The following is a 12,186-nucleotide window of genomic DNA, read 5'->3' as shown; positions in this document are numbered from 1 at the left end:
GAGAGAGATTTCAACTTTAAACACAAAACTCGGCAGGCGAACAATAATGCCCGTCATGGCATTCAAAGCAAGACAACAATAGCAATTGTGTCCTCTGGTAATTTTGGATAATATGCCACTGCCATGCGTCGCCAACACGAGATATAAAAACAATAATAATTCTGGCGAACTTGACATTCCGGTTGAAACACCCAACTTGGCAACAAGGGTTTTTCCTCCCATACGTTTCATCTGCTGCACATTTCAGTTCAGGTGAGAAAAAATAATTTATTTTTTGTTTCTTGAAATAGTTGAGACATTAATACAAATGTGTGCAGATGTATATATACAGTATATATATATATATATATATATATATATATATATATATATATATATATATATATATATATATATATATATATATATATATAAAAAGAAATTTGAAACTGTTATGACGTCGGTAGCGGCAAAACGAACTCGGGGTCCCATAATCTCAAGAAGGTCATGTTGCCGACCTGACCACGACGGCAAAAGTGACCTCGTTGTGATTATGGGACGCAGGTTCGTTTCCCGCTACCGGGCATCACAACTGCTTCAAATTTCTTGCACCTGGATCGAAGGCTTTGTAATGACAATAGTATTCAAACGTGTGAGGAGATTTTTAGAAGTTAAGGCATTGTGGTGCTATTACAATTGCATATGTATCTGGTAAAAAGTGACCAGTAAATTTTACACTCACACACACACACGTATATATATATATATATTGCCTAATGAGGTTAATATGTCTGAAAACCATGGAATCTACATAAAATGTTGTAAGACTTGGGTAAAAATAATTAATCAGTTTTAATTAATGTGTAAGAAACGACAAACGTCAAGCTGAAAATGATTTGTGCATACCAATCCTCTACCCATCCTTCCTTCTCCCCTTCTCCCAACAGGTTCAGACCGCAAAGATGGTGAAAATGGGATTAATGTCAGCTGTGCTTCTCGTCACTCTGTTTGCCATCATCAACACATCAGAGGCCAGTCCTCGAAAAGTTGACCAAGGTAAGACACAACCTCTTGTTTTTGATGAACTGCAGTAGTCAAAGAGGTTGTAAGTACCACTGCTGATAACAATAACATTCTTCAATATTTCTCCTTTTTCAGCTTGCATTGATCAAATCTGCACTATGGAATATGACCCCATTTGTGGCACTGATGGGAATACATACAGCAACAAGTGCCAATTCAGGCTTGAGAAGAGATGCAACAATCGTAAGCTGAGGATTCAGTGCTATGGAGAATGCGGTAACTGTAAGTCTCCTCAAAGTATCTAGTATTTATCCCATTCATGATGACCTAAAATGAAGTTTATGTATGTTTTGTCTGTTCATTATCTGTGCTTATTATGGGACTTGAAATCAGAAAGCCTGAACAATGATTTTTGCTCCTAGAATGTCAGCAAATGGCTAGAGTAAGCGCCATGAGATGGTTGGTACTTGTAGAGAGAATGGGGAGAAAAGAGATTGGTATAGAGTGCAAATGAAGATGCTGTTAAACAATTTGGCTATGAGTTGATTTTTTTCTTCTACAGGCCGCACTTAATGATTGACGGAAGGTCTTCACTAACAATGGAAGGAATAGTTTCATAGACAATGCATAAAGCCAACTGTATCACTGATGTAATCCTTCAAATATGCAACTGTAGTCTTGCCTTAGAATTTCTTCCATGAAATGTCTGCACCATTCATTGAATTTATTATCATTGAAGCATTGTATCATTTATGAAAAAAATGTAATAAAACCTGCATCCAAAATCCAGTTATTAACTCTTATTTCCCTTCATATAGGTTTCAGTACAGGGATAATTTTACAAACAACCACCCTACAAACACTATTAGTACAATTCACTGATATGACATGAACACTACTGAACGACAGATGGTTGCATCTGAAGGAAAACTGAGAAATTCAAAGATGGATGCCACCAACAACAAATTTTCAATAAAATGTCAACAGGCTAAATTTTCTAGTGATGCACCCTCAAAGAAAGTCACAAAAAAACTAAATTTCCAACCAATAACTATGAATCCTTCCAATGTACCTATGTTGGCCACACTAACATGACTTTTTGAGGACATCTGCAGTACCTTACAATCCAAGGTACCATCATCCATTATTTTACACTGACTGTCTAACTAATGCTTAAAGTAGAGTGACATGTACGAAGGACTGAACACATCCACTGTGCCGAGATTTGCCCATATCCTTATGTCCAGGAGAGAGCCAAAGGTTGAGTTTTGAATCCAAGGGTTTGATGGTCTTGTCTTTATTTATCATCTTAACATCCAACACACGCAAGGTATGGCTGTGTAAACTAAGTTCAGGTGACCTATTTAAATGTGGAGTGTAGTTACCATGAAGTTCTTTGCTTTAAAATTTTCAGTAAGTTCTACAGTATTTATGTATATGCTGTTTACCATAATCCAAATATCGACGATTCTGTTTATGACTGTCTTTTGGAGAGGATTAGTACGGCTCTGTCACAGGACTCTAAAGCTTCATTCGTTATTTGTGGAGACTGCAACGTAAAGCACAGCGAGTGGCCTCATTCAAATTCCACAGATCAGCTTGGCAGGTCTGCTCTTGAGTTCTGTGTGTCCTTTGACTTTTGTCCAGCTAACTGAGGAACCCACGCATATTTGGGGAAAACAGATTAGACCCCATATTCACAGATATTCCAGCCATCAAGTCCAATATCTGTGAGTATATAGGCACTACCTACCATTGAGGCACTGAGATAGGCACATCTGTTAATCAATATGTTCCTAATGCACCCATTGGAAAAGAGGTCTGGCTGAAATCTAGGGCCAACTGGGATCGCATTATTGAAGCTTGTCAGGTACTTCATATTTCAGATGCTATATCAGATCCAGATCCCAAGAAGAAGTAATATAGAATGATGATGTCTATTTTAGCAAGGTATGTCCCTAGAAAGGTCATCAAATTCAGTACAAATGACAAGCAATGGTTTGATGATGCAAGTAGATAAGTTTTTACCATGACAAACAGACCAAATTCAACACATGAGGACGAAATCGTTCACATAAAAATGACATGTTTTGTTAAATCTTACCATGTTACGAAAAGAATGGACTATGTAGCTGAGAGAAATTTCGATATTTCCTTAAAGAGGAAACGTAAAGTAATTACTCAGCGCCATCTGTGGTGGACCAGATTGTGTCTGGCGTTCCACAGGGTAGTGTTCTTGGTCTGCTGTTATTTTTATTGTGTAAAGTGATATGGTTGTTAGCCTGGAAAACAATATTGTTCAGTACAATGGTGAATGCAGCACTTGTTGGTGCAGTAAAGTCTCCATTTATGTGAATTATGTAGCCAGTGTGGTATGAGGCTGAACTCTAGTAAAATGCAAACACCATTGATTAGCAGATCTCGTACAGATTATCCACCCTATTCGCCTATTCAGGTTGAAGGGACTCTGGTAAATGAATCTAAAGCTATAACTGTTCTTGGTGTAACTTTTAATTCACTTCTAACTTTTGAGAAACATCTAATGAAAGTTAGGTATTGTATATAAGGCTCCAAATATTTAAAACACTGATAAAATCATTGCAACCTGCTTTTGGTCATTTGTCCTTCCTTTAACAGTATACTGTTCTCCGGTGTGGATGTCTGTCTCTGCCAGAGATTTATCTCTTTTAGCTAGAGTGGTTCGTGGATGTAAGTTTCTGTTTCCTAATATTAGCAGGTCGTGACTTGGTCTCTTGTTTGCCACTTTTTCATAAGTTGTATTTTAACAGAGACCTTTCACATTCATAACTGATCCCCGATCCTCTTGTCCTGCCGAGAGGGACCAGATTTGCTGAACAGCTGCACCAATATGCAGTAAATGTGCCTTTTCTGTTCCAGAGTTCCTTTATGCCTCCCTGCGGATGTCGTGCAATTGAAACTTCACAAGCTCAAGCGAAGATGCAAGGCATTACTGCCCTAAAACAATCGTTCTTGTATTTTAATCATTTACATACATTTTCATCTGTTTATTTATTCATTTGTTAATTTATCTTTCCTTTTCAGATAACTGATCTCCCCCTCTGTATCTCCCTTTACTCTTTGTGTCTTCTTTCTAATGAACACCTTTGTTTTTGAAAGCTTGAATTTCAAGTCAGTGGTTCCTGTGGGGTTGTTCCATACGAGTAGGGTTCATGTTCTGAATAATAATAATAATAATAATAATAATAATAATAATAAATAATAATAATAATAATAATAATAATAATAATAATAATAACTGATGTGGAAATGCTGTATTTTGGAGGAATTTTCTTTGCTAGTGATTTGGTGTGCAGATAACATGAACTACAAAATGAATGAGAGCTTAGGGAAGCTTTGTGGATCTCTTGGTGGTAGGAAGTTTCTCAAAATTGATAAGTTAAACTGTCTCCTACATTAGCTTTTGCTTCAATAAAAATAATGGTCAGATATACCTCCAGCCACCCATCTGCTCATTGTCATATCCATAAACTTAATCTTCCACCTTCTAAGCACTTGTACATATCAAGTCTATTTCCCCCAAATTTTTGTTTTAAAGTTTCTTCTTTTTCATTTATCCCAGGAAATCGACATTTGACTACAATGGCACCTCTTTCTCGATAGCACACTTTTGAATTCAAATCACCTGCCACGACCACTCTCTCATGAGCCAAAGATCCACGTGTAATCTTTCACCTGTTCAGAGTCTCCCGGATGTAGCAATCTCCACCCCTCATTCAACTCAGATACAATCACTCTTTGTTCCTCCAGGCAATGAATACATTCAGGGTACATTATATGCCTTTTGATGTTTGGCCCAAATGAAGTAAATTGCATTCTCAAAATGGGAGACTTTCCATTATCTTCTGACTGTTTATAATTTTGTATTTTCTCTGGGCTACATATCTTAAGGGTCACATGGTACAGAGATTACAGCATAGGTAATTTTAAAGTTCTGGAATGGCTTTTTGTGGATATTATAGACACACACACAAACAAACACACACACACAAACATATATCTATCTATCTATCTATATATATCTATATATCTATATATCTACCTATATATCTATCTATCTATATATTACTTGTGAGTAGAAGAGTAGGTGTCTTTTTACACTTGTCATTTTTGAAGCAACCATGAATGACAACTAGCTCACTACAACTAGAGAGAGAGAGAGAGAGAGAGAGAGAGAGAGAGAGAGAGAGAGAGAGAGAGAGAGAGAGAGAGATTCAAGTGCAAAACGCAGGAACAAGCAATATACAGTCCTTCTCGGAACCCATAACAAAATAACAATAGCAGTCGGAGCATCTGATAATATAGGGTAACTAGCATCTCTAATGCATAGCAACCACCAGCTATATATATGTAAGTGGGAATAGTTCTGGCCACAGTCACACTCGGGTTGAGAGACACTATTTAGAAGCTCTAGGGACTCTCTCACGTTTCATCTGCCACACACTTCAGTGAAGGTAAAAAAATGAACAAGAATTTACGTTTCGTTTTTTAGAATTAACTGTGATATTATTGAGTACTCAGCCTCAAGTTTATACAATTACAGTCACGTGTCTGTGTGTGTGTGCTCATTCTAAAACATGAAGGGTATAATGGATATATATATATATATATATATATATATATATATATATATATATATATATATATATATATATGTATATATATACATATACACATATATACATATATATATATATATATATATATATATATATATATATATATATATATATATATATAGTATATATATATATATACACACACACACACACACACACACACACATATATATACATATATATATATATATATATATATATATATATATATATATATATATATATATATATATAGAGTGCCTAATGAGGTTAATAGCATGTCTTAAAACCAGGGAATCTGCCTAAAATGTTGAAGGATGTGGCTAGAATTATTTTAGTTTAACCAATTTAGGATATTCTTCAAATTCAAAATTATTTTTATTTGCCAAGCCCATGCTCACTCCTCTCTTCTCCCTAAAGGTTCAGACCGCAAAGATGGTGAAAATGGGATTACTACCAGCTGTGCTTCTCGTCACTCTGTTTGCCATCATGAGCACATCAGAGGCCAGTCCTCGAAAGGTTGATCAAAGTAAGACACAACCTCTTGTTTTTGAGGAACTGTAGCAGTCAAAGGTAAATAGCATATCCCATCATATATTTACAAATACCATAAATTCACTGTGAACATCCAAGATTACCATATTAGCTTCTTGTATAATAGCTCTAACAGGGTTGTAAGTACTACTAATGATAACAATAACATTGTTTGGTATTTCCCCTTTTTCAGCTTGCACGAATCTACTCTGCACTATGGAATACAACCCAATTTGTGGCAGTGATGGGAATACATATAGCAACATGTGCATGTTCAACAATGCGAAGAGATGCAACAAACCTTGGCTGACGATTCAGTGCTACGGAGAATGCTATAACTGTAAGTCTCCTTAAAGTATTTAGTATTTATCCCACTCACAATAACCTTAATTGCAGTTTATGCATGCTTTTTCCGTTAGTTATCTGTGGCTGTTATGGCTGTTAAAATCAGAAAGCCTGAACGATGATTTTTGCACCGAGAATGTCAACAAATGACTAAATGCGATGAGATGGTTGGTACTTGTAGAGAGAATGGGGAGAAAAAAGGTTGGTATTGAATGAAAATGAAGATGCTGTTGAAAAATTTGACTATAAGTTGACTTTTTCATCTACAGGTAGCTCTCAGTGATTGACAGGTCTTCACTAACAATGGAAGGAATAGTTTCATAGACAACGCAAAAAGCCAACTGTATCACTGATGTAATCCTTCAAGAATGCCACTGTAGTCTTGCCTAAGATTTCTTCCATGAAATATCTGCACCATTCATTGAATTTGTTGTCACTGAAGCATTGTATCATTTACGAAAAAAAATGTATAAAACCTGCACCTAAAATCCAATTATTAACTTTTATTTCCCTTCACATATCAATGGGTTTCACTACGGGGGTAATTTTACAGATAACGACCATAAAAACACTAGTTGTAGATGTCAGTATTGTTTAAATCCATCGAACTTACATGAAAATGACCAGTGCTGAACGATGGATGGGAGTGTTTGAAGAAAAACGTTCAAGATTGAGGTCCACCAAGAACCAGTTACAATTTTCGATGAAATGTCAACAGGGCAGAGTCTTCTAAAATACTACGAGAAAGAGGTTGCAGACGACCAAAGTTATAAATAAAACTAAATATTTAATTTAAAAACTATGACTCTTTTAAAAGTATCAGTTGGTCACACTACCATGACACTGTGAGAGCATTTCAGTACCTGTCAGTCCAAGACCCACTATCTAATGCTTGAAAAAGAGTTACTCGCACACAGGATTGGAAACATGCACAGTGAGTCGAGATCTGATCTACCCATATGTCCACGAAACACCATTAATTGATGTAGAAAGGCTGTATGGAGTAGAAGTGGTAAGTGCTAAAACCTTTGTTTTTATGGTCTACGATGGGGTGCAGATGGAATGAACTGCAAAATAAATGAGCACTTAATGATGAATGGATCCCTTGGTGGGAGGAAATTCCTCCTAATTAGTAAATATGCCAACTTGTCTTTATAACCCTTGTTCAAACATTTTCGTCACTACGTTTCTAACTTAAATTGTCTCCTACTTTAAATTTTGCTCCAACTAAATAATGATCAGCTTTCTCTCCAGCCACCCATCTGCTAACTATTATACCCATGAACTCATTCTTCCACCTGCTTTGCACTTGTACTTAAGAAATCCATTTCCAAAAAATATGTTATGATAAAGTTTCTTCATTCTAATTTATCCTAGAAAATCGAGATCCGACCTCAACGCCATGTTTCTCGATCACATACTTTTGCATTTGAACTGCCTAGCACAACCACTCTCTCACGCACCAAACATCCACGTGTAATCTTTAGCCTGACCACAGAGTCTCCCGGATGTAACAATCTCCACCCCCTTATTCAACTCAGACACAATCACTCTTTGTTACTCCATGCAACGAATACAATCAGGGTACATTACATGCCTTCAGATACTGGGCCCAGATGAAGTGGATTACATTCTCAAAATGTGATAACATATATTATCTTATTACTGTTAATAAGACTATTTCAAATGAACATCTTTATCAAAATGCTGCCTTATTTAAACACCATACTCCCACTCAATTTCTTCTGGCAAAAAAAAAAAAATTATTGTAGATATTCCTGAAAAGTAAAAAAAAAAAAATCAGAAAAAACATAAATTAATATTTCCTGTATTTCCGTTATGTTATCTATCTAACTAACTTACATATTGTAAGAGCCCTATGGTACGCAGAATGTTTTATGGGTAATTTTATATTTTTGGAATGAATTGTATGGATAGCAATAAGCCTAAATAAGGTTTTTATTTTTCTTCCATGAATTGTTGTGCACACTCATACCAGCACACGCGCACACACACACACAAATATACACACAAATAAATATATGTTTGTGTTGGTATTAGAGATTATGTACCGTTTTATACTTGATAGTTGTTACGCAACTATGAATAGCAATAAGTCACGAGAGAGAGAGAGAGAGAGAGAGAGAGAGAGAGAGAGAGAGAGAGAGAGAGAGTACTACAGGTTATTTTCGGATCTGTGACCACGGTTCAGAGGCTTCTGGAATTTTACTACTTTTCGGAATTCATAACCAAGTTTAATAACATTTACTCCATAGCTTGTGGTACAACCCAGGAGTTCATATATCTTTCACAATCATGAGATATGTTTATGATCACGTGTCTGTGAAATATTTAGCTTATTAGAACTAAAAGGACGCTGTTTCAGCCCATAAAAATATAAAACCTTTCAATTTTAGGTCAAGCGACTGATACATCTATTCGTTTGGAAATACGACTTAGGGAAACTGTTACGTCAACAGGAAATTCTAACACTGGGAACCTGTATCACTCAAAGCTAGCGATTCAAGTACAAAACTCAGCAGGTGAATGATATTGTTCTTCTCGGAACCCGGAGCATAATAGGAAAACCAGTATGGATTCTGTCAAAATTGGTTAATTGGCAACCTCACGAACGCCGGCTCCTAGTACAGTATATATATAATGGTTATTGTGCGCCGCTTGATCAATCAGGTTAAGACACCCAATCTAGAAGCAAGTTCCCCAATCTTTTCTTCTGTTGCACATTACAGTTCAGATAAAAAAAGGGCTATTTTTAACTTTTTGAATAAACAGGGATATTTTTGAGCTCTCAGCAGATTAATTGTAAAATATTGGTTCTTTATAAGCACAAGCAAGTACACGCACATACAAATGTGTGTGTGCGTGTGTGTGTGTGTGTGTGAGAGAGAGAGAGAGAGAGAGAGAGAGAGAGAGAAAAAGAGAGGAAGATTGAACGGCTGATGTCAAAAATAATACAAATGCATTTACATGTTTTCTGTTGATTTTCTAAGTATTTTTTCCAAATGATATTTGTCAGAGTGGTTAAAATAGTGTGACTTCGATATTAAAGTTATCTTTCAGTTAACATTTTTAGAAATATATATATATATATATATATATATATATATATATATATATATATATATATATATATATATATATATATATATATATATAACCAATATACACCGCAGAAATTGTATCTAATAAAAGTGTATAGAAAAGCTATAAAACCTAGAGGAACATTGTTGATTTGTTAGAAAACTTCAAGTTAGGACAACCTACAAATTCGAAATTATTCGTGCATACGGAACTTATAACCATTTCTTTCTTCTCTCTACAGGTCCAGACCGTAAAGATGGTGAAAATGGGATTACTGTCAGCTGTGCTTCTCGTCACTCTGTTTGCCATCATCGGCACATCAGAGGCCGATCCTCATAATCATGAACCAGGTAAGACTCCACTTCTTGTTTTCATAATAGGTGGGACTTCATCACTTATTTATTATTCATTTTTTTACATCAGTGTTTAAAAATATGTGTAAGAATATTTTTTTTTTAGATTCTGATTGGTATGGGTACTATGCAGTCGGTAGTCAATATATTTTAATTTTATCCACTCTCAGATACTGTACCATCATTATGGATATCCAAGAATGTCATACTAGCCTCACTATGTATCATAATTTAGCACGAAGACTATAAAACTATTACGAATATTATAAATCTTATTTGATATTTTTTTGCTTTACAGCTTGTGGTAACACATTTTGCACAGCTGACTACAGCCCTGTTTGTGGCAGCGATGGGAAGACATACTCCAACTCCTGCTTCTTCGACATTGAGAAGAGATGCAAGAATCCCGGACTAACGGTGCGATGCCAAGGAGAATGCAGCAATTGTAAGTCTCTCGTCATTATTCAGTATTTAGTCTGTTCAGAATTACCTGTAGTTTAATTTATGTATGATTTTTGCATCGTCAAAGTGAACAAATGACTAACGTTGAAATGGTCTGTACATGTAGAGAGAATGGGGAGAAAAGAGACTGGCAAAGAGGGAAAATGTTGATGATAATAACCAGGTTCACTATGAGGGTACTTTTACTATCTACTCCTTTATTGGAAGTCAGTGTGGGATATCTACTTGGAGTTCTGACTACAAAGGGCACTGACTCGGCCATATTGGAGACTTCAATGCAGACCAGAACAGGAGGGAGAGACAAAATTCATTTTATTTGAATATAATCTTAAGGGTTGCATTCATTTTCTCTCCATTATTTCTTAAGAAACCTAAAAAACTTTAGAGCTCGTAAATATATGAAACTTTTCCAGTCATGATTTCATGTCTTTATCAACCTTGTAAGATTCCTTAGTGATTACAGATGAGGGAAACGCTGGACAGTTAATCAGCTGTTGAAACATATCTCTTTATTCATCAATTTTCCAACGAATTTATTTATTTATATATTAATTCACTTATTCAATCCATTTTTTATCAATTCATTCCAACCATCACATGAGTCATTCGTTTTTAAAATATTTCCTTTTTCTTCTACAGGTGCACATTAGTGAGCGACAGAAGTACTCATTAAATATGGGAAAAATAGTTAAAGATAATGCATAAAGTCATCTGTACCACTGATGTAATTCTTCACGTATGTCAGTGTATGTTTGACTTGAATTTCCTATATTTGACTTGAATTTCCTACATGAAATATCTGCATCATTCACTGAATGAATTATTGCTGCAGCATTGTATCACTTGTGAACAAATCAAAATAAAACCTGCATCTAAAATCCGATTTTATGTCTTATTTCCCTTCGATATCACTGAGTTTAGTATAGATATCAATTTACAAATAATCAACCAAAGTTACCATTGGTTTGATTAATTTAAGTTACTTGGAAATTAGGAGCATGTATTTGAAGCCAGCCATTGGTTTGAAACGAAAACACGTTTGGTATTGTTGTAAATGAAATAAAAGCAAGGAATAGGTAATTTTTAGCAATCAAATTCATATCTCTGAACTGCTTTTATTACAGACTTTGAATATTCCAATCATTAATTTGACTAAACAATAAATGAAATGACACACATGACAGGCTACAGGCTAAGTTATTACTGTCCTAGTAATTGTATAGAGTTGAACACAGTTACTTTGACATGTCTAAAGCTCAGAGCTGTAGGAAACGGATGAGAAAAAACTCAGGAGAGCAAAAAGATGAGGGTGACACGGAGAATAATAAAGTTATTGAACAAATATCAAGTTTATTTATGTTTAAGAAAGTACAGAGTTGACACACTCCCACGAAAATATGAGGACAGTGACTTAGGACCTAGTTTTGGCTCAGGGGTTTTTGACAGGCTCACCCTTAGCTCCCATCCCCAACCCCACACAGCAGAATTATCACCTGTGGGACAGCTTCCCAGAGGGTTTCGTGCAATCGGAACCTCAGAAGTTCAAGCAAAGATGCAATCCATTACTTCCTCAATACTATTCTCTTTGCATTTTAATGCATTTGTAGCTATTTATTAATGTGTATTTATTTATTTTCTCTTTTTTAGTAAGTGGGATTTTTTCTTTTTGTATTTCCCCATTATCTCCTCTTACTTCTTCCTAATGAACACCATATTCTTTGGATGCTTGAATTCTAAGTCAATTGCCCCCG

At 35.5% G+C, this 12,186-nt stretch overlaps 3 protein-coding genes across 4 annotated transcripts; all 3 read left to right on the top strand.

The window, feature by feature from the left end:
• Positions 1-120: 120 nt before the first annotated feature.
• On the top strand, positions 121-1,791 carry LOC136831601 (turripeptide Ici9.2-like). The gene is made up of 4 exons (XM_067092235.1): positions 121-252; positions 927-1,035; positions 1,138-1,284; positions 1,565-1,791. The coding sequence occupies exons 2-4, from the start codon at positions 942-944 to the stop codon at positions 1,573-1,575; spliced, it is 252 nt and encodes an 83-aa protein (XP_066948336.1). The 5' UTR covers positions 121-252; positions 927-941; the 3' UTR covers positions 1,576-1,791.
• Positions 1,792-5,411: 3,620 nt separating this feature from the next.
• Positions 5,412-7,011, top strand: LOC136831596 (turripeptide Ici9.2-like). 2 transcript variants are annotated; one of them, XM_067092229.1, is made up of 4 exons: positions 5,412-5,495; positions 6,060-6,168; positions 6,367-6,513; positions 6,788-7,011. In XM_067092229.1, exons 2-4 carry the CDS (start codon positions 6,075-6,077, stop codon positions 6,799-6,801), a joined length of 255 nt encoding a protein of 84 aa, XP_066948330.1. In that variant the 5' UTR covers positions 5,412-5,495; positions 6,060-6,074; the 3' UTR covers positions 6,802-7,011. The 2 variants fall into 2 exon arrangements, 1 of the variants encoding a protein (XP_066948330.1); XR_010850938.1 differs by having other exon boundaries at positions 5,414-5,495; positions 6,060-6,212.
• Positions 7,012-9,164: 2,153 nt separating this feature from the next.
• Positions 9,165-11,318, top strand: LOC136831590 (serine protease inhibitor Kazal-type 1-like). The gene is made up of 4 exons (XM_067092222.1): positions 9,165-9,230; positions 9,862-9,970; positions 10,272-10,418; positions 11,075-11,318. Exons 1-4 carry the CDS (start codon positions 9,180-9,182, stop codon positions 11,083-11,085), a joined length of 318 nt encoding a protein of 105 aa, XP_066948323.1. The 5' UTR covers positions 9,165-9,179; the 3' UTR covers positions 11,086-11,318.
• Positions 11,319-12,186: the final 868 nt, after the last annotated feature.

This window comes from Macrobrachium rosenbergii, chromosome 48 (assembly GCF_040412425.1).
Source record: "Macrobrachium rosenbergii isolate ZJJX-2024 chromosome 48, ASM4041242v1, whole genome shotgun sequence".
Taxonomy (NCBI): domain Eukaryota; kingdom Metazoa; phylum Arthropoda; class Malacostraca; order Decapoda; family Palaemonidae; genus Macrobrachium; species Macrobrachium rosenbergii.
This window is presented reverse-complemented; position numbering and strand designations above follow the sequence as displayed.

Coding starts and splice junctions, on each gene's coding strand:
- LOC136831601 (XM_067092235.1), top strand. CDS start 942: ATGGTGAAAATGGGATTAATGTCAGCTGTGCTTCTCGTCACTCTGTTT. Junction 1,036..1,137: donor TCCTCGAAAAGTTGACCAAG/GTAAGACACAAC, acceptor CTCCTTTTTCAG/CTTGCATTGATCAAATCTGC.
- LOC136831590 (XM_067092222.1), top strand. CDS start 9,180: ATGGTTATTGTGCGCCGCTTGATCAATCAGGTTAAGACACCCAATCTA. Junction 9,231..9,861: donor TTAAGACACCCAATCTAGAA/GCAAGTTCCCCA, acceptor TTCTCTCTACAG/GTCCAGACCGTAAAGATGGT. Junction 9,971..10,271: donor TCCTCATAATCATGAACCAG/GTAAGACTCCAC, acceptor TTTGCTTTACAG/CTTGTGGTAACACATTTTGC.
- LOC136831596 (XM_067092229.1), top strand. CDS start 6,075: ATGGTGAAAATGGGATTACTACCAGCTGTGCTTCTCGTCACTCTGTTT. Junction 6,169..6,366: donor TCCTCGAAAGGTTGATCAAA/GTAAGACACAAC, acceptor CCCCTTTTTCAG/CTTGCACGAATCTACTCTGC.